This window comes from Oreochromis aureus, linkage group 11 (assembly GCF_013358895.1).
Source record: "Oreochromis aureus strain Israel breed Guangdong linkage group 11, ZZ_aureus, whole genome shotgun sequence".
NCBI lineage: Eukaryota > Metazoa > Chordata > Actinopteri > Cichliformes > Cichlidae > Oreochromis > Oreochromis aureus.
In genome coordinates this window covers 1931909-1950127 of record NC_052952.1, presented here as the reverse complement: position 1 = coordinate 1950127, position 18219 = coordinate 1931909, and the positions used below count along the sequence as shown (strand labels likewise).

Below are 18219 nucleotides of genomic sequence, written 5' to 3'. Positions count from 1 at the left end.
AAATGTAGAAGAAAACAACCTCAAACAAACGACTGAGATCATTTAAAGCTTTCAGTGAATAGCCCAAAGAAAATCTCTGCTCGTTTTGGTGAATGGACAGCTTCTCTGCTCTGCCTGAGCAATCAAAGCACTCATTCACCATTTCACATAAGCAGCTGCTTCCATGTAAGTGCTTTCTATCTAACATTCACACTCCAACTTGGGGTCGGTATCTTGCCTAAGGATATTTGGCATGTAGACTGAAGCGCCCAAGGATTGAACCACAGACCTTCTGATTAGCAGATGATCGGCTCTACTTGCTGAGCTACACCTCAAAATGGCATTTAAATTTATTATTATTTAAATATGGAATTAAAGAAAGTATATACAATTTGAGAGGTTTTTTTTTTGCCAGTGTTGATAGACACTTTAAGTAACATTTCAGTTTACATATATCTAGCTAAATTGAATTTTGTTTGAACATTAAAATAGGAAATTGTGTTTCAAGAGCCTTTAAAAAAACAAAACAAAAAATCCCCCATTAAATTCAATTAAATACTTTATGTCTTTAGTTGGTTTGGCAGATAGTGATTTAGATTTAGGGTGTAGCTCAGGAGGTAGAGCAGGTCATCTTCTAACTGGAAGGTTGGTGGTTTGATCCCTGGCTGCTCTCGTCTGCATGCCAAATATCCTTGAGCACTATACTAACCTCAAGTTACTCTCTGATCTATCAATTAGAGTGTGAATGTTTGATTTAAACCCTCCCTTTAGTTAAAAGCGCTTGTATAAATGGGTGAATGAAGCATGTTGTGTAAAGGTACAAAAGCATCATATTAAAAAAATTCCCTGCTCGCCCCCTGTGGGCGGTCTACCCCTCAAACTTGGGTCCTCTACCAGAGGCCTGGGAGCTTGTGTGTGTATATATGTTTGGAAGTACTATGAAACAGTTTTCAAACATTACTTACGTCCCCTTGATATTCAAACTGTATACATTGTTATAACAGCTATATTTTGTTTCATTTTTAATAACATTTAAATTTAGAAGAATAAAGAATAAACAGGAGTATTTAATTACTGTGTGTAAAATAAGTAAATTTAATGACATAAAATTCTCACCAGATGTCAGTGACACGCCATCCAATCCATGCATGCAAAGAAATCAAACCATAAATCATGTGTAATAATGAGAAATGACACAGGGAAATAGTATTGAACATGCTTACTGAAATGTATTTAATACTTTGTACAAAAGCCTTTGTTGGTGTGACAGCTCCAAGCTCCATCTCTTGTATGGAGAAAGCAGTCACATGCATGGCTCAGGTGTGATTTTGGCCCAATCACAGTCTTAAATCCCGAAGGCTCTGTGGGCCTCTTCTATGGACTCTGAGCTGTCCATGGATTTTCATTTGGATTCAGGTCAGGTGATTGTGTGGGCCATTCTAGCAGCTTTACTTTCTTTCTGTGTAACCAACCAATCCTGTGAGTTTGGGATCATCGCATTGGTGAAAAGTCTGCCCTCGTTTCATCTTCATCATCCTGGCAGATGGCAGCAGATTTTTATCAAGAATGTCTCTGTACATTTTTCCATTCATCTTTCTTTAAATTGTATGAAATGTGCCAGTGCCATATGCTGAAACCTCACTGTTGGTATGGTGGTTTTGGGGTTACATGCAGTGCCTTTTGACCTCCAAACATGGTGTGTACTGTGGTATCCAGAGAGTTCAGTTTTGATATCATGTGGCCAGAGTATATTCTCCCAGTGTGTTTTTTCTTCAGCAATGGAATCTGCTGTGGTCAGTGTGCATACAGCCCATTACTAATTGTTTTCTTTGAAACTATTGTACCTGCTGATTCCTCGTCTCTCTGCTCTCCACAAGTTGTCCTTGGCTCTTAGACAACTCTTGTTTCTTACTCCTCTGTCTGAAATCTTGCAGGGAGCACCTGGTCGTGGTCGGTTTATGGTGAAATTATTTCCACTTGATGATGATTGCCTCAGCAGTGTTCACTGGAACCTTTAGTAGTTTAGAAATTCTTTTGTAACCAATGCCATCAGTACGCTTTCCAACAGTTGTGAAGGTCTTGAGAGAGCTTATTAGTTTTATCCATCATTAGATGTTTCTTGGTAATTACACACATATTTATGGGCCATCAGTTGGGACTGAACCAGCTGAGATTAATTTGCACTACGTGGCAGGATTATTTTCTAATTACTGATAGATTACAGCTGCTGTGACGACGTTCCTTTTTGCACCTCCCTTTCTTCTTTACGTCTTAAATACTTTTTTCCCTGTGTCATTTCATTTCTCATTATTACACATAACTTAATTTAACATACCCACATCTGTGGTTTGATTTCTTTGCATGTGTGGAATGGATTGGGTTATTACCAACATCTGATGTGAATTTCATGTCAGTAGCACTTTTAGACAATTGGTGACGTCTTCAAACAGTTCTCCAAAAGTGGGAGGCCAATGACTTCCAGACCCCAGCCCAAATATCCTCTGTATGCCGGCTGTGATTTTAATACATGGAAACAGTATTTCACTGACAGAAAGTATTTACAGAACACTGTTATAAAAACAGCCAACAGTCAAAGCTGCCAGTGTCACAGCTCACTTCTGTGGGGTTTGTTAGGATTAATCGCCCCTCCTGGGTTGTGTTTTTTTTCTTTACCTATGTTCTAATATGAGAAGCTCTGTTTTGTATTCAGTGTAACCAGTGCCCTAAACTGTATCCACAATCACTCAATAAAAATATTTTGAGTAAAAGCTGCCAGTGTCCGAAGAACAACTTTGAAATGACTTCATACAGCACGGAGAGCATTTAAAAAAAGAGAAACTAGGTGAAAGTCTGTCCTCTTATGTAAAATATAGAGAAATTATGGGTTGCTCAAGACCTTTTCACAGTTGAGTTCTCCCACACCAACAGAAGCGGGCCATTCCCAAGTTGGGAACATTGAATTGTCCAAAATATCTTGGTGCAGTCTATTTACACCTACAGGCCAGTGGACACTCTTTCAATGATGAGGATGTACACATCCTGGACAGGGAGGAGCACTGGTTTGAGGGCGGAGTCAAGGAGGCCATTTACGTGAAAAGGGAAAGACCATCTCTGAATCGAGGAGGGGGCCTAAGGGTACATCTGTCACCATCTTACAATGCTGTGATTGCAGCCATCCCCCAACTCTCTGTGAATGGGACTCATGGCCATTGACCAATTGTCATGACAATTTGCATATTGACGATTATGAAATAGATCTCACAGCCATTGTTAATCAGTGGTGCTAGTTTCGGTCATTATGCAAATGTAGTCTTTACAAGGTTGGAAACCTGCAGTCAGCTGAGACTGAAGAAGTCAGTCGGATGAGTGACGAAGCGTTTCTTCCACATTTGGGCCCCCTTCAGTTCACTTACCAGCCTCAGAGCTGAGGACATCATCATCTTCCTGTTCAATCGTGTCTCTGGAAAAGGCGGCGAGTTTTCCAGTGCATTTAGTACCATTAGGCCTATGCTCCTCTCTTGTTTTCTTGATTATAGATTACCTGACAGAAAGACTACTGCGCTGTACCACATCTGTCAGACATTGCTCAGGGTTTTGTTGTGGCCAGTACCATCTTCTATGCTAGGGGTGGGCATTCCCAGTCCATGAGGGCCGGTGTGCTGCAGGTTTTAGATCTCACCCTGGGTCAGCACACCTGTATCAAATGATTAGTTCATTACCAGGCCTCTGGAGAACGTCAAGACATGTTGAGGAGGTCATTTTTCATTTAAATCAGCTGTGTTGGATCAAGGCCATATCTAAACCTGCAGGACACCGGCCCTCGAGGCCTGCTCTTGCATGCTGGGGCAGCAGCCTAAGGACCAACAGACTCAATAAACTGATCCACAGGGTCAGTTGTGGGGATGGTGTTGGATTCTCTAAAGGTGGATGTTGTCCGACATAAGGACAATGCTAGACAAGTCCTCCCACCCACTCCGTGACATGCTGGTCAGTCACAATAGTACATTCAGTGAAAGACTGAGATTACCTGTTGGGCTGCAATAAGTCTGGAGAGTAGATAATGAAACAATAATAGATGCCCTCCTTAGTTATAATCCCAGTTTCAGTGATGTTACAGCTATATTTCTTGTGTCCATAAAAACCATTGTTGTGTCCTTGTTGCCCTTCTCAGTGAGAAAGGATGTCCCTGCATCAGCTGAGACCAGGCCAATATGTGGACTGATGGGAACTATACGCTTAGTGGCAGGTAAGTTCAGCATGCACACAGTGTGTAGTTACATTTTTTTTTTTTTTTTTTTTTTCACTGTGAAATATTGGAATGGTGATTTAGTTGAAGTTGGATAATCCAGTGCATTGTTGCTCTGCTTTCTCCTTTCTTTTTCTTGAAGGCATGTACCTGGTTGTCATCACAAAGAAGAGGAAGGTGGGAGATCTGCTGGGTCATGCTGTGTGGAAGGCTCTGGACTTTGACGTAATCTCCTATAAAAAAACAATACTGCACCTCACAGACAACCAGGTAGTGTCTCCTGCATGTCTTCTGATTCTGCGCCTTAGTAGAATCAGAACAACCTTCAACAGCAGTAACACAAAGTAAACATTTTCACACATCATTGTGGAGGACTTTTGTAAAGTCTTCTTTACAGAGTTCCTTCAGTTCACTGAGGTTTGCAGGCATCTGTTTATACACAGATAGCTAAAAGTCCAGAGAGTTTTGAACTTTAAATACAACAACTGCATCACCTTCTTTATCTTTTTTTCAGCCATTGTGTTACAGATTTGTGCTTGAGATCGATGTGCTGTTGCATGACCCAGTTTTAGCTAGGCTTTGCTGTGGAGCATATGTGTTGGCCCCACATTTGATGGTAGATACTTTGGTATGCTCATGACTTCATGGTCCACTCAGTGACTGCGAGGTCCCCGTGTCCTGTGGATAGAAAACAAGTCCAAATGACTCCTGAAGTATTTTGCTAATGTGTGTGTCTTGGGTGTATCTCTTGCTTTGTTGCTGGATTTATTTCTTGTTGCAGATGCAAGACAACAAGACCTTCCTGTCCATGATTAACAGCATGCTTCATTCAGACGGTTTCTACTTTGCAACCGACTATGATCTGACACACACTCTGCAGCGCCTGGCAAACACCAGCCCAGAGTTTCAGGAGATGAGCCTTCTGGAGAGGGTAAGATATTTCTAATGTAAACTTGTGTATTTGGAAGACTGTGTGGCTACAATTCAGGGCTTAGCTGGAAGCATTTCTTTTTTTAAATAATGGTTTAGAGCAGGGGTCCTCAATCTGTCCACGAGGGCCGGTGTCCTGCAGGTTATAGATGTGTCCTTGATCCAACACAGCTGATTTAAATGCCAAATGACCTCCTCAACATGTCTTGCAGTTCTCCAGAGGCCTGGTAATGAACTAATCATGTGATTCAGGTGTGCTGACCCAGGGTGAGATCTAAAACCTGCAGGACACCAGCCCTCGAGGCCTGGAGTTGGACACCCCTGGTTTAGAGGTTGTTTTTTTGTTAAAGTATGCAAGTGTCTCAGTCACTAACTCCACATGTGCCAGTTATCACTAACAGGGTGTTGACCAGAAAAGTTAAGCTTTTTAATGCTGCACTTGATTAATTAATCCAACTGAGAGGGGAAAAAGAGTGAGGAAGAGCTTGTATCTCTGACCTGTGAAGTAAAGTAGGATATATATATATATATGAGAGACCATCAAATCATGGTTAAACATGTTGGACATAAAGTGATAAATGATCATAATATGGAAATCCAACAAAATTCTATGTATTTTGCTTCCAATGAGCCAGACTCTGTTTTTCTTTTCTTTTCTTTTTTTTGCGTTAAAAGTGCTCTTGAGCAATAGTTCAGGCTCCTAACTCACGGGATGAACCTGTGTTGTGTCTACACACAAAAAGGCAACTAAGCGGAGAACCAGTTTTAAATTAAAGTCTCTTTAGGCAGCCTGTCATAAAACAACATCATTTGTTCCCATTTCTACTTGAATATGGCAAAGATAACAGTTTAGTGTTTTTGCACCAGCAAGTTGATTGCCAAAGAGCTATTAAACGTATCTTGGTATACTGTTTGGTGTGTCTTTAAAAAATAAGAGGCCAAATAGAGGAAAGAGTAAAAGCTACAGCTACAGGACATGAGAGATGCATCTGGATCTTCCGTTGAGCCTGTTTATCAAAGCCTCCTCAGAAATGATAGCAGAGTGGCAGTTAAGAATTTATTGTTAGGAAGGGAAGCAGGGAGAAAATGCTGAGGTATGCCAAATTACACAAGAACAGGACTGAAAATCTGTGGCAACAAGTCTCAAGTGATGAATCCAAATTTTTGATTCATATTATCTTCTCTGTGCACAAGAAGGTCAGAAGAGAGGTCCCACAGTGAATGTCTACAGCAGTCTTATCAAAACTAATGGCATTATGAATGGGGAAAAGCTCCATCAGATTTTGGTCCACTATATAAAAACATCTGGAAAGCATCTTATTGGCAGCAGCATTTTACATTTGACCCCAAACATGATTCCAGTCCAGGAGAATCATACCTGAAAACGTCACGAAACACTGTCAGTCATGGATTGGGCTTTGAAGAGCTCAGACCTCAACATTATTGGAGCAGTGTAAAAGACAGCAAAACATCCAAAGAAGATCTCTGAATGTCCTCCCAGATGCCTGGAGAACTACTCAATTCAATTTTATTTATACAGCCCAAAATCACAACAACAGTTGCCTCAAGGTGCTTTATATTGTAAGGTAGACCCTACAATAATACATACAGAGAAAACCCAACAATCATATGACCCCTATGAGCAAGCACTTTGGCGACAGTGGGAAGGAAAAACTCCCTTTAACAGGAAGAAACCTCCAGCAGAACCAGGCTCAGGAGGCGGGGCCATCTGCTGTGATTGGTTGGGGTGAGAGAAGGAAGACAGGATAAAGACATGCTGTGGAAGAGAGACAGAGATTAATAACAGATATGATTGAATGCAGAGAGGTCTATTAACACACAGTGAGTGAAGAAGACTGGAAACACCCAGTGCATCATGGGAGTCCCCGGCAGCCTCACGTCTATTGCAGCATAACTAAGGGAGGATTCAGGGTCACCTGGTCCAGCCCTAACTATATGCTTTAGCAAAAAGGAAAGTTTGAAGCCTAATCTTGAAAGTAGAGATAGTGTCTGTCTCCCGAATCCAAACTGGAAGCTGGTTCCACAGAAGAGGGGCCTGAAATGAAACATTAATAGTTTACTGAGGGAATGTGCTGGATCTGCTCTAACGTGTCCTGAGCAGATACCTGTCCCACGTGCTGGGACACTGAGGAGGAATGAAGCTGCTGAAGAGAATTAAGACTGTGTTGATAAGTAAAGCTGGTCATACCAAATATTAACTGTCAAGTTTGTTAGGACTGTAAGAACTCAGTATGAGCTGTATTATCATTTATGTTAGATTATGTTTCAATAAATTGCTGCACCTGTTTCCTGTTTTCTTAACAAAACCGGCGCTGCTCCGAGCTGGCAGCCAGTATCAGCAGCTCCGACCTGACCGAGTCCTTTTTTCTCTTTAATATATGTTTCTCTGTTGTTTTTGTGTTTCTTGTTCTTGTTTTTCTATTGTGGACTGCTGTCCCCCACAATGGAGCTCAGAATTTTATGGACAATCGTGTTCTTTATTACATTTTTTACGGCATCTGTGTCCGGAGAGCGCGTGGAGGTCCGACCTCCAATTGTTTACAGCAGGGATCAGCTGTTAGCCCTCAGAGCCTCCGCTGCCCTGCCTACCGCCGAGCAAGCCAACATCCCCCGCGAGGTGAGGAGGAAGAGACGCGGCACTCGGGCCGGGATCGGGTGTCGCAGTCAGGGGCGGATCTAGAGAGATTTTCTTTGGGTGATATGAGGGTGGCAAAATCAAAGCCTTTTTTCCCCCCAAACACATATGCAGGTGGTTACATATGGTTAAAATGATTCAAATGCAGTAAGTATACACGTTTTTCATATAAATATAGTCTATAACTCAGTTATTATCTGTAGCCCACATAATTACACACTTTAGTTACATAAAACATGTGAGTTTTGATGTTATGTACTGTATAGCCTGTATAATAAATAAATATGTAGCCCAATAAGTATAAAATCCATAAAACTACACAACATGGGGCGGTTCATTTACAAACACACGTCTAACTTAAGTTTCACTGTTTTTTATTAGAAAACAATCAGATTGTTTGATGCTTAAATTATACAAAATGTCAGAAATCTGCACTGTCATGGACAAAAATTTAAACCTAATTTTTCATGATTTGTTGGATTAACCCTCAGAGGTCTGAAATAAAACAGCCACTTTTGACTCCTTTTGAGTTTACGTTTGTATTTCACCCTCATTGTTTCATTTTATTTTCCCCCCTTGCCTTGTTTGGTATCGTTTCAGCTCAACTGAATTTAGTTGTTTTTTTCACTGACATACTGCATTAGTATCACTGATCTGAAATCACACAAAGAACTTAAAATCTTAGTATTTTTTACTGTAAAACAACCCATAGATATGTTGAGTAAATATAAAATGTACATTTTGTAAACATATACAACTATTTATCTAAAAATGCAGCCAATACACCTGCCATTTTTTTAATGAGAGAACAATCAGGTGTCGCAATAAGATGCCCCACAAATGATGTGTGCCAGTAAAAAAAGGTTTGTCCACCAAAAGACAGAGGAGCACAGGGATAAACCTGCAGGCCTGACAACAGCAGGTGTATCACTCCGCTGGTTTTCTACTTAGTGACAGTGTTTACGTTGCAAATGTGCCTTTGTCACATTTGTTAGTGCCCTCACTGACACACAAAACAAAACAACGACTACACAACAGAACAACTACACAAGACAGCACAACACACTAAGTATACACTCCACACTGAACGTCACAAATCTCCCACATCTAAAAACTCTCTCTCTCTCTCTCTCTCTCTCTCTCTCACTCGCTCGCTCTGTCTCGCTGCCGTTACCGTCACTCTCTCCCCTCTTCCTAAACAACCAAATCCCACATGTTGACTTTTTTTAATTGGTCGACATGGTGCATTTTTCCACCGATAGGAAAGAGGTGGCTTTTTTTCTTTCTTTACTGTTTTCGCTTTCCTTAGAAAACGCTTAAAACACACACACACAAAAACGTGACGACAGTATTTAGAAAAAAGCGTGGCTTATATATATTATCATAACTCTGGATTTACTGGCCTGTAATTAAAATGTATATACTTTGAAGTCCGAACTTTCAATGTGGGCTGAAACAGAGACTCAGCGTGGCTGCAGCTTGTTGCTATGTCATCTTAAAATAGTCATGTGATTTGGAGGTGCAGCGTGTCCGTGGACCACAGAGGGTTAATAACACTCACCTTCCTTCCATTTCCAGAGTGTAACATCCAACCACCTGTGTAAAATCTGAAATTCCCATGGTGTTGTTCAAAATGTGCTCTGGCACAATCAGAAGCATCGCTTGCTACTGAAAACAAGAAAAAAGCCGGTCCTGCTATGGGCTGAACCATTTGTTAATGGTGCAGGGGGGAACACTATGCAATATATTCAGTTTTAGCATTTATATTCACTGTTGACTGTAACTACGCTCAAACTGTTAATGCTATCTTGTTTTAATAAACAACACTGTCATATGCAAAACTGGGGTGGCACTTGGGGTGGCAAGGGATCATTTTAGGGTGGCACTTGCCACCCCATGCCACCCTTCTAGATCCGCCCCTGGTCGCAGTAAAGTTCGGAGGTACCGGCCAGCGATTCCATCTATTATTATGGGGAATGTGAGATCTCTCCCCAATAAAGTAGACGAGCTGGCGGCTCTTACCCGACATCAGAGGAGCTACAGCGAGTGCAGCCTGATGTGCTTCACTGAGTCGTGGCTAACTGCACTAACTCCGGACTCACGTAAACATGGATGGTTTTCATCTGATCCGGGCCGACAGAACAACAGAGAGTGGTAAGAAGAGAGGAGGGGGTCTGGCTGTGTTTGTGAACGATAGATGGTGTAACTCTGGGCATTTATCTATCAAAGAGACGCTATGCTGTAAGGACATCGAGCTGCTAGCAGTTAGCATGAGACCGTACTATCTACCGCGAGAGTTTACACACGTGATTATGATAGATGTGTATGTCCCGCCCTCTGCTAGCGCTGCAGCAGCCTGTGAGGTCCTGCACACTGTAACCAGCAGACTCCAAACACAGCACCCTCAGGCCCTTTTCCTGATCTCTGGGGACTTTAATCACATCTCCCTGTCCTCCACTCTCCCCACCTTCACCCAGTATGTTACCTGCCACACCAGAGACAATAAAACATTGGACTTATTGTATGCCAACACCAAGGAGGCATACAGCTCATCACCTCTCCCTCCCCTGGGGGGCTCAGATCACAATCTGGTTCATCTCCAGCCTGTGTATAAACCTCTAGTACACAGAGAACCAGTAGTGAAACGCACAGTAAGGAAATGGTTGGCAGAGACTGAAGAGGCCCTGAGGGACTGTTTCTGTTCTACTGTGGGACAACCTCTGCAGCCCCTGGAGGATGACCTCAACAGCATCACAGACTGCATTACGGATTACATGAACTTCTGTGGGACAACACCGTACCCATCAAAAAGGTACGGTGTTTTTCTAACAACAAGCCATGGATAAATCCTGAAATTAAGGCTCTCCTCAAGGAGAAGAAGAGAGTCTTTAGATCTGGAGACAAACAGGAGCTGAGAGTTGTTCAGAAGAAGCTGAAATGGAAGATAAGGCAAGGAAAGGAAAACTACAGGAGGAAGATGGAAGAGCAGCTGCAACAGGACAACATCAGAGGGGTTTGGAACAGCCTGAAGACAATCTCAGGACAAAACCAACCCCCAGGCTGCAGGAGACTTGGGGTGGGTGAATGACCTAAATAAATATTTTAATAGGTTTGATCAACCACCCACCCCTCCCCAGCATCGTCCCCCTGCTGCAATCTCCTTCATCTTCAGGGACTGCCTGTCCTTCATCTCAGGACTTCACACCTCTCAGCTTCACACCTCCCAGCTCCCAGTCATCACACCTCCCCGGCTTCTGTGGACTCCAACATACACCCTCCCCAAATCCACTCTTTCTATCTCAGCACTTCAAGTGAGGAACGAGCTCGCAAGATCAAGGTGTGGAAGGCTGCAGGTCCAGATGGCATCAGCTCCAGGCTCCTGAGATGCTGCGCAGATGAACTGTGTGGCATCCTAGGATATCTGTTCAACCTGAGCCTGTCACTGGGGAAAGTACCACAGCTGTGGAAGACCTCCTGTGTGGTACCGGTACCAAAGACCTCCCATCCCAAGGACCTCAGCAGCTACAGGTCGGTAGCCCTGACATCCCATCTGATGAAGACCCTCGAGAGGTTGGTTCTAAACCATCTGCGCCCCCTGGTGAGGTCTTCATTGGATCCGCTGCAGTTTGCTTACCAGCCTGGCATTGGGGTGGAGGACGCCATCATCTACCTCCTGCACCAAGCTCTGACTCACCTGGAGAAGCCTGGAAGCACTGTGAGGATCATGTTCTTTGATTTCTCCAGTGCTTTCAACACCATCCAGCCACGACTTCTGAGAGACAAGCTGGAGCTATCGGGAGTGGACCACCACATGTCCCAGTGGATACTGGACTACCTCACAGAACGCCCACAGTATGTGAGGTCACAGGGCTGTGTCTCTGACACACTGGTCTGCAGTGCAGGGGGGCCCCACAGGGAACTGTGCTGGCACCGTTCCTCTTCACCCTCTACACTGCAGACTTCTCCATCAACTCCCCACGCTGCCACCTGCAGAAGTTTTCTGACGACTCTGCCATAGTCGGCCTCATCACAGGTGAGGGCGACTCAGAGTACAGACAGTGGACTCTGGACTTGGGACTGGTGTCAGCAGAACCACCTGCTGATCAACGCCGGGAAAACCAAGGAGTTGGTGGTGGACTTCTGGAGACGCAGACCCACCACACTGACACCGGTGAACATCCAGGGAGTGGACATTGAGATAGTGGACTCTTATAGGTACCTGGGTGTTCACCTGAATAATAAACTGGACTGGAGCCACAACACTGATGCTCTTTACAGGAAGGGTCAGAGCAGACTCTACCTGCTGAGGCGGCTGAGGTCATTTGGGAGTACAGGGAGCGCTTTTAAAGACCTTCTATGACTCTGTGGTGGCATCTGTCATTTTTACAGTGTTGTATGTTGGAGCAGCAGTTTATCGGCAGCTGAGAGGAAGAGGTTGGATAAACTCATCAGGAAGGCCAGCTCTGTTCTGGGATGCACCCTGGACCCAGTGCAGGTGGTGGGAGACAGAAGGACTCTGGCCAAAATAACATCTCTGATGGACAGAGTCTCCCACCCCATGCATGTAAATGTTGCTGAACTGCAGAGCTCCTTCAGTGACAGACTGCTGCATCCTCGATGCATGAAGGAGTGTTTCCGCAGGTCCTTCCTCCCTGCAGCTGTCAGACTGTACAATCAGAACTGCTCCCAACATCACATGTTTACATCAGCACTGTAACTGCAATAAGTTAATCAACCGATTCGCACTACAACCTGGGTTTGCCTCTTATCTGTAGTTATTTTTATATAATTTAATAACTGTACAGTACTGTTTATAGTAACCATTGTCCTTAATGTAAATATGTAAGAAAAATTGTGTATGTTTCTGTTCTGTGTCCTGTGTACTGTTTGTTTGTATATGTGTCTTTCTGGCTGCTGTTACAACCAAATTTCCCCTTGTGGGACAATTAAAGGATTATTCTATTCTATTCTATTCTATTCTATTCTATTCTATTCTTCTAAAGAACAGGGTGGTTTAGGACAGAGTACTGTACGTTATCTGACTTAATAGTAGTAGCTTCGGCTTGATTTACCATTCTGTAACTGTTCTTGTTTCAGGCAGATCAGCGATTTGTTTGGAACGGACACTTGTTGAGAGAATTCATAGCACAGCCAGAGGTAAGATCCAATTATTTAGTGAGTAAGGAAAAATAACTTCAATTTATTTTTATGCTTCCAAGTTTATAAAAAACACAAGAAAAAATTTAGTATGGTGAAGAAAATCCCTTCAGTCCTTAAGGCTCTATAGAGTTTGTTTCATTGTGAGCAATTAAGAAAAGGAGAGGCAAAGCTGCAGTAATCCAAAACATACTAGAAGAGGTATTTATACGACTTGATGAGGAAAACATCAACAACCATCAAAGTGACGGAGTGAGGAAAAGTGGCAGAAAACAAGGTAGGATAATGAGCTCCAGCAGCCTCTCATCTGACAAACATGGACATGAAACTTCCTCATTTACTAATTACTAACTGCTGCCAGAAGCATCAGGGTGAATGCAGATGTGAATTCATTCCAGCAACATTTTATGATTTAGCAGGAAAGTGATGGTAAACATATAGCCAAAGTAAAGAGCTTGTGGCATAGAAGCTTTGAAATGTCCAAGTCAGTCAGCGAGATGACTTAAGGAGGAGTTGATGCTGTTTTCAGTGAATCGTGTCATCAGGAAAAATAAAAACAGCATCTGCAGATGTGTAGCTGCAAAACGGCTTCAGCTGTGTCTGAACCTCCTAATAATAAACTTGTCTCCTGCAGTTCTATACAAAAGCAAAGCTGCTGAGCTTACTGTCCATTTTTAATTTTCCAAAATATGTGTAACTGTGGAGAAGGTCCGACTGTAGCAGACAGTTTTATTTCAGCATGTTTCACTATTCTACTTCTGCTGTACATAAAAGGAGAATAACATTTAGCAATTTACCACTGCTGTCATTTTACAGCTGCACATGTTTGTGTTTCCTGTTGTCCACGGCTGTATCCTTTTCTGTTTCCTTATTGAATGGAGTCTTTCATGTTGGGCAACATGTTATCTGTGTAAAGTGGAACTTCATGGTGTTATTTTTAGATTTTATGACCATTGAAGCAGACTGGTCTGTGTGTTCTAAATGGTTTATTGTTGTGATTACTGGAGTGCTTTTTTCTTCTTCTTGATATGAGACTATCAGGTGAATAATACAGTACATTGTTTAAAAATGTACCACAGCTTAGATGTTTCGTACCACTACACAAAGCTCTTCTCCACTTTGAGTAAATGTTTCTTCATACTCTATTTTTTATGTGTAAGGCAATGAGTCTTTAATATCATATCCCTACATGTGGTAATGTTTCCTGTCAGCACTGTTGTGTCCTTAACACGTGCTAATCAGTCATCACCGTGAAGTCAAGCTGCATCAGTGGAAAGGTGTTTGAGTGGAGCATTATCTCCAGGAGGAGCTGTTTCAGAGCAGGCGTCCGCTACTATGTCCGAGGTAATTTTTGTCCTTTTAGCCCTGACTGAGGCTACATCCACACTAATACGTTTTCGCTTGAAAACGCATCTTTTTCTCTCCGTTTTGGCCTCCCGTCCACACCGAGACAGCGTTTTCGGACAAGGAAAATGCAGCGTTTTGAAAACGCCCTTTTCGCGTCGCAGTGTGGACAGCGAACCCGGAGCCTTTTCGAAAACGATGACGTATTTTATTTTTGTCTCGCAGTCATGTGACCAATTAAACTAAGATAGCGGAGGGCATCACACAGCAGTTGTTTTGTTTGACAGCCCTAAAAAAGATTAATATCAGTCTGTAGATGCTCCAGACAGCTTTTCTTCAAATCTTTAACTCTCACTCGCTTTTGCAACTTTGTACTTCAGTGATTCTTGAGCTGAGGGACAAAACATGTCCGCGAGATAAAACCCAATTTTGGGGTTTTATGCATACAAGTGTTAACCCAACTGACTAAAAGACAAACCAAGGCAATGTTTATACAACAAAAGTATGATTTTGCATTTTTATACATATATATTTATTTTAAATGGTACAATACATTACCAGTACCTTAAAAATCCATTGTCCAGAAGCAGGTGTGATAATATTAAAATACAGAAAAAAAATTAAAAGTAATGTAAAATTAAAGATCATGGCTCTCGTCACCAAGTATTTAAGTCAATGCCTTATATAAAATCAAAATATGCAATTGAAAATTTATTTTTACATATTTTTTTAAGTGTTTTAAATCGTGTCCAGTTTTTGTCAACACCACCAGATTTTTTTTAAAGTACAAAAAAATCAGGAATTATTGTGGGTAGCTTACACTCTGAGGACCCCTTTACCACTTCCTGTTTGATACACATGCCATGAGGTCACTGCTGTGATAATCTTTTTCATTTTTATTTCATTTATGGCATACCTTTCTGTCACAACCATAGTGCGTCAACGCCACAGTCGATGTAATGCAAGATTTAATTATTTTTTTTTGTAAACAGAGCTTCATTTAGGTAGATTGTAGAGGCCATAAGCATCTGATGAAAAACAAGATGGCGTCTGTCAGAAAAACATGTGTTATGAGAGAAAGTAGGGCATTTTGTCAACACCATCAGGATTTTTGTCTGACGGTGTTGACCCTTTTTCTAATGGTGTTGCCAAATGCCACAAAAGTCTGCTATTCATCAATTATATTAAGTTATTTTTATTAATATTTCAGTCATATTACTTCCTTTGTATTTTACTGATATTTCTGCTTTACAGATGTGTCGAATATTTGCCTTATCTTGAATCTCATTGTTTATGTATACATTATTAATCCTGTAGGAAAATGCTTAGTCCTCTGCATTTAACCCGTTCACTCAGTGATGCAATGGGCAGCTACCAATCCAGGATAGCCGCTGTTCGTTGGATTTGAACGCCCAACCTTCCGATCATATGACATCTACTGAGCTATCTCTGCCCCGACAGCTGGTCTTTAGGTGATGATGTATGAATCCTGCTTCCGGGCCCAAACTGCTCTGTGTTTATTAAGCCTGTTGTCCGACCTGTCCGACCATACATACATTACACAAACATCACATGGGGAAGACAGGTCAGAGAGGTGTAACATGGAAAAGCACAACATGAGGAAAGACGAGGAGAAAAGAGAACTCCCCCCAGACTGAGCTCCAACAGGGAGATCAGTTTGAGAACAGAAACAAAAAACCCCACCTCAGCGCATACAAAAAGCACATGACTATCAATACACCATAGAAACACAAGACAAGCAACAGGGGTGGGTAAAGGGCAATAGAGAGCCGGTGTAGACAGCGCATCCGGTCCTGCAGCATGTCTGCGCTGGTCCAGTCGACCGCCATCTTCCCCGGGAGGGGACAAGCATCGAAGGCATTTGGAAAGGGAGGGGGGATGTGTGTGTGTGTGTGTGTGTGTATGTGTCCAGAGTTCAGCTGAGACAGTGTCCTTCGCCCTGCCAGGCTAAGTAAACAGTCTTCCAGCCAACCCAGGTGGCCTTGCATAGGGGAGGAACAGTCAAAGCACAGTCTGTTATCAGGGTGTTGTTGTTCAGCTCCAGCCTTGAGACCGCAGCTGGCGCCGAAGGGGTATCCGCATGAGTGATGGTGGTTTTAACTTTAGTGCGAACAGCTCATATGAATTTTAAAGCTGCTCTAACACTCCGACACTGGTCTCTCAATCTCCCGTTGGAGAGCCGTGAGCTTCTCCATGATGTTATCAAACGTACGCTACGTGATGTTGTCATTCTTGTGCTCAAAGAGCCGATTCTGAGAATTCACGACCGCAGTGAGCTTCTCCAAGATGTGATCCAATTTTCGCTCAGAGATCTTATTCTGAGTGTTCATGGCAGCCGTAAGCTTCTCCAAGATCTTATCCGTGCTGCACTCAATGAGCCCAGCATGGAACTCACCACTTGTCCCATCGTTTCAATCCCAGCGGGCAGCCTTGTGGGGGTTTGAACAGCCGGTTCTGCTTCCTTAATTCTTCGATAAGTCAGGGCCAAGCCAGCTCCGATCAGCAAGAACCCCGTTACCATGGTTCCGAATAGGTAGATATCTTCAACACTCAGGCTCACCCGAGCCCAAACTTCTCGTTGAGAAAAGGGTGTCAATAGCATTCAGGGACCAGTTGATCAAATCCATAATTCTCTTTTAGGTTTTAGAGAACAGACTGTGAGAGAGTGTTCCAGGGAAAAGTAATACAAAAAACACGAGACTAGACAAGGACACAAGAGGCTAAGCAGGGAAGCTAAGGGAGAGGAGAGGAGGAGAAAAGTGCGACTGCCTTCATCAAGAGCCAGCATCTTATATGATGCTAGTCCAACTTCAGTTACTCTACAAAAAGTCACAGCTGTTTAGTTTTCTGTCTTCATTTATGTTGGAATGTAGGTGGAAACCAGCGAGCTAACTTCTAACTCAGCCACGCTGATCATTTTATTAAAGATGAAAGAATTTAGACAGTAACTCTCAGTGATGCTGCAGAGTTCCTCTGACTTTGGGATCTGCAGCGGAATTTGGACCTGGAAACGGCTACGGACATCAGACTTAAAGACCGGATAGCATCTCTATTGCTTAATACATAATTGTGTTGTGAATATTCATCCTTAATCTGTATAAATGCATATGGTTCAGAAAAATTATAGTAATTACAAAATGGCACATTTCAGGCTAGAATGGCAAAGTGGAACCTGTCAGTAGAGGAATGAAAGAGAAGGAACAGGGAGGATCAAAAAAGGAGAAAAAAAATTAACAGCCAGCCTGAGTTGAAGAAAGAGTTTCTCATAAAGGAAAGGGAAAGATGGAGAAACAGAGTGAAAGAGGGAAAAATAAAGAACATCAGTGATCTGAAAGAAAGAGAAAAAAGGCAGAAGAGAAGGTTTTGGAAACAAGCACAGAGAAACATGAGGAGAGAAAGCACAGCAGGATCACGCAACCACAGAGAACTTTAGGAATCAAGGAGGAGCAGGCAACTACTTGGTGGTGAACTATTAAGATGTAGAACTTGACATGAGCAAAAACAGAATTGTTATAATGTGTCTTGTGATATTACAAAGGTTGTTAAGGTTTAATGGTCATTTTGAAAGAAATAATATCTTGTTTTCTACTAGTGTGTCACCACCGTCAGCACCTTGTCAACTCCATAATATGGAGTTTTGTTTATTTTTCTCTTTTGGAGAACCATATATTTTCTTACCTCGTGATCTTCCAACAAAAATACGTAATTTTCTCAATAAATGTGTAATTTGCATGCTGCTAAATATGATTGTTTCTTATAGAGATTAAGTACAAGCTTCTGAAAACATGTATGACTGTAACTCTAATAATAAAAAGCCAAAACAATCTTACTTTTAAACGTGGTATAATTAGTTTGAAAACATATGTGCATAAACAGTAGAACAGAG

General features: G+C 42.3%; 1 protein-coding gene across 2 annotated transcripts in view; it reads left to right on the top strand.

Moving 5' to 3' along the window:
• The window catches only part of LOC116318448 (phosphatidylinositol-3-phosphatase SAC1-B), a 54176-nt gene that overhangs the window by 18500 nt on the left and 17457 nt on the right, over positions 1 to 18219 (top strand). Inside the window, exons 4-9 of one of the 2 annotated variants that reach the window (XM_031737451.2) lie at positions 4151 to 4225; positions 4368 to 4450; positions 5007 to 5156; positions 12909 to 12968; positions 13785 to 13818; positions 14211 to 14312. In XM_031737451.2, the coding sequence (XP_031593311.1) occupies positions 4151 to 4225; positions 4368 to 4450; positions 5007 to 5156; positions 12909 to 12968; positions 13785 to 13818; positions 14211 to 14312 (504 nt within the window). Of the gene's footprint in view, positions 1 to 4150; positions 4226 to 4367; positions 4496 to 5006; positions 5157 to 12908; positions 12969 to 13784; positions 13819 to 14210; positions 14313 to 18219 lie in introns of both variants that reach the window. The other variant, XM_031737450.2, reaches the window with a different exon arrangement.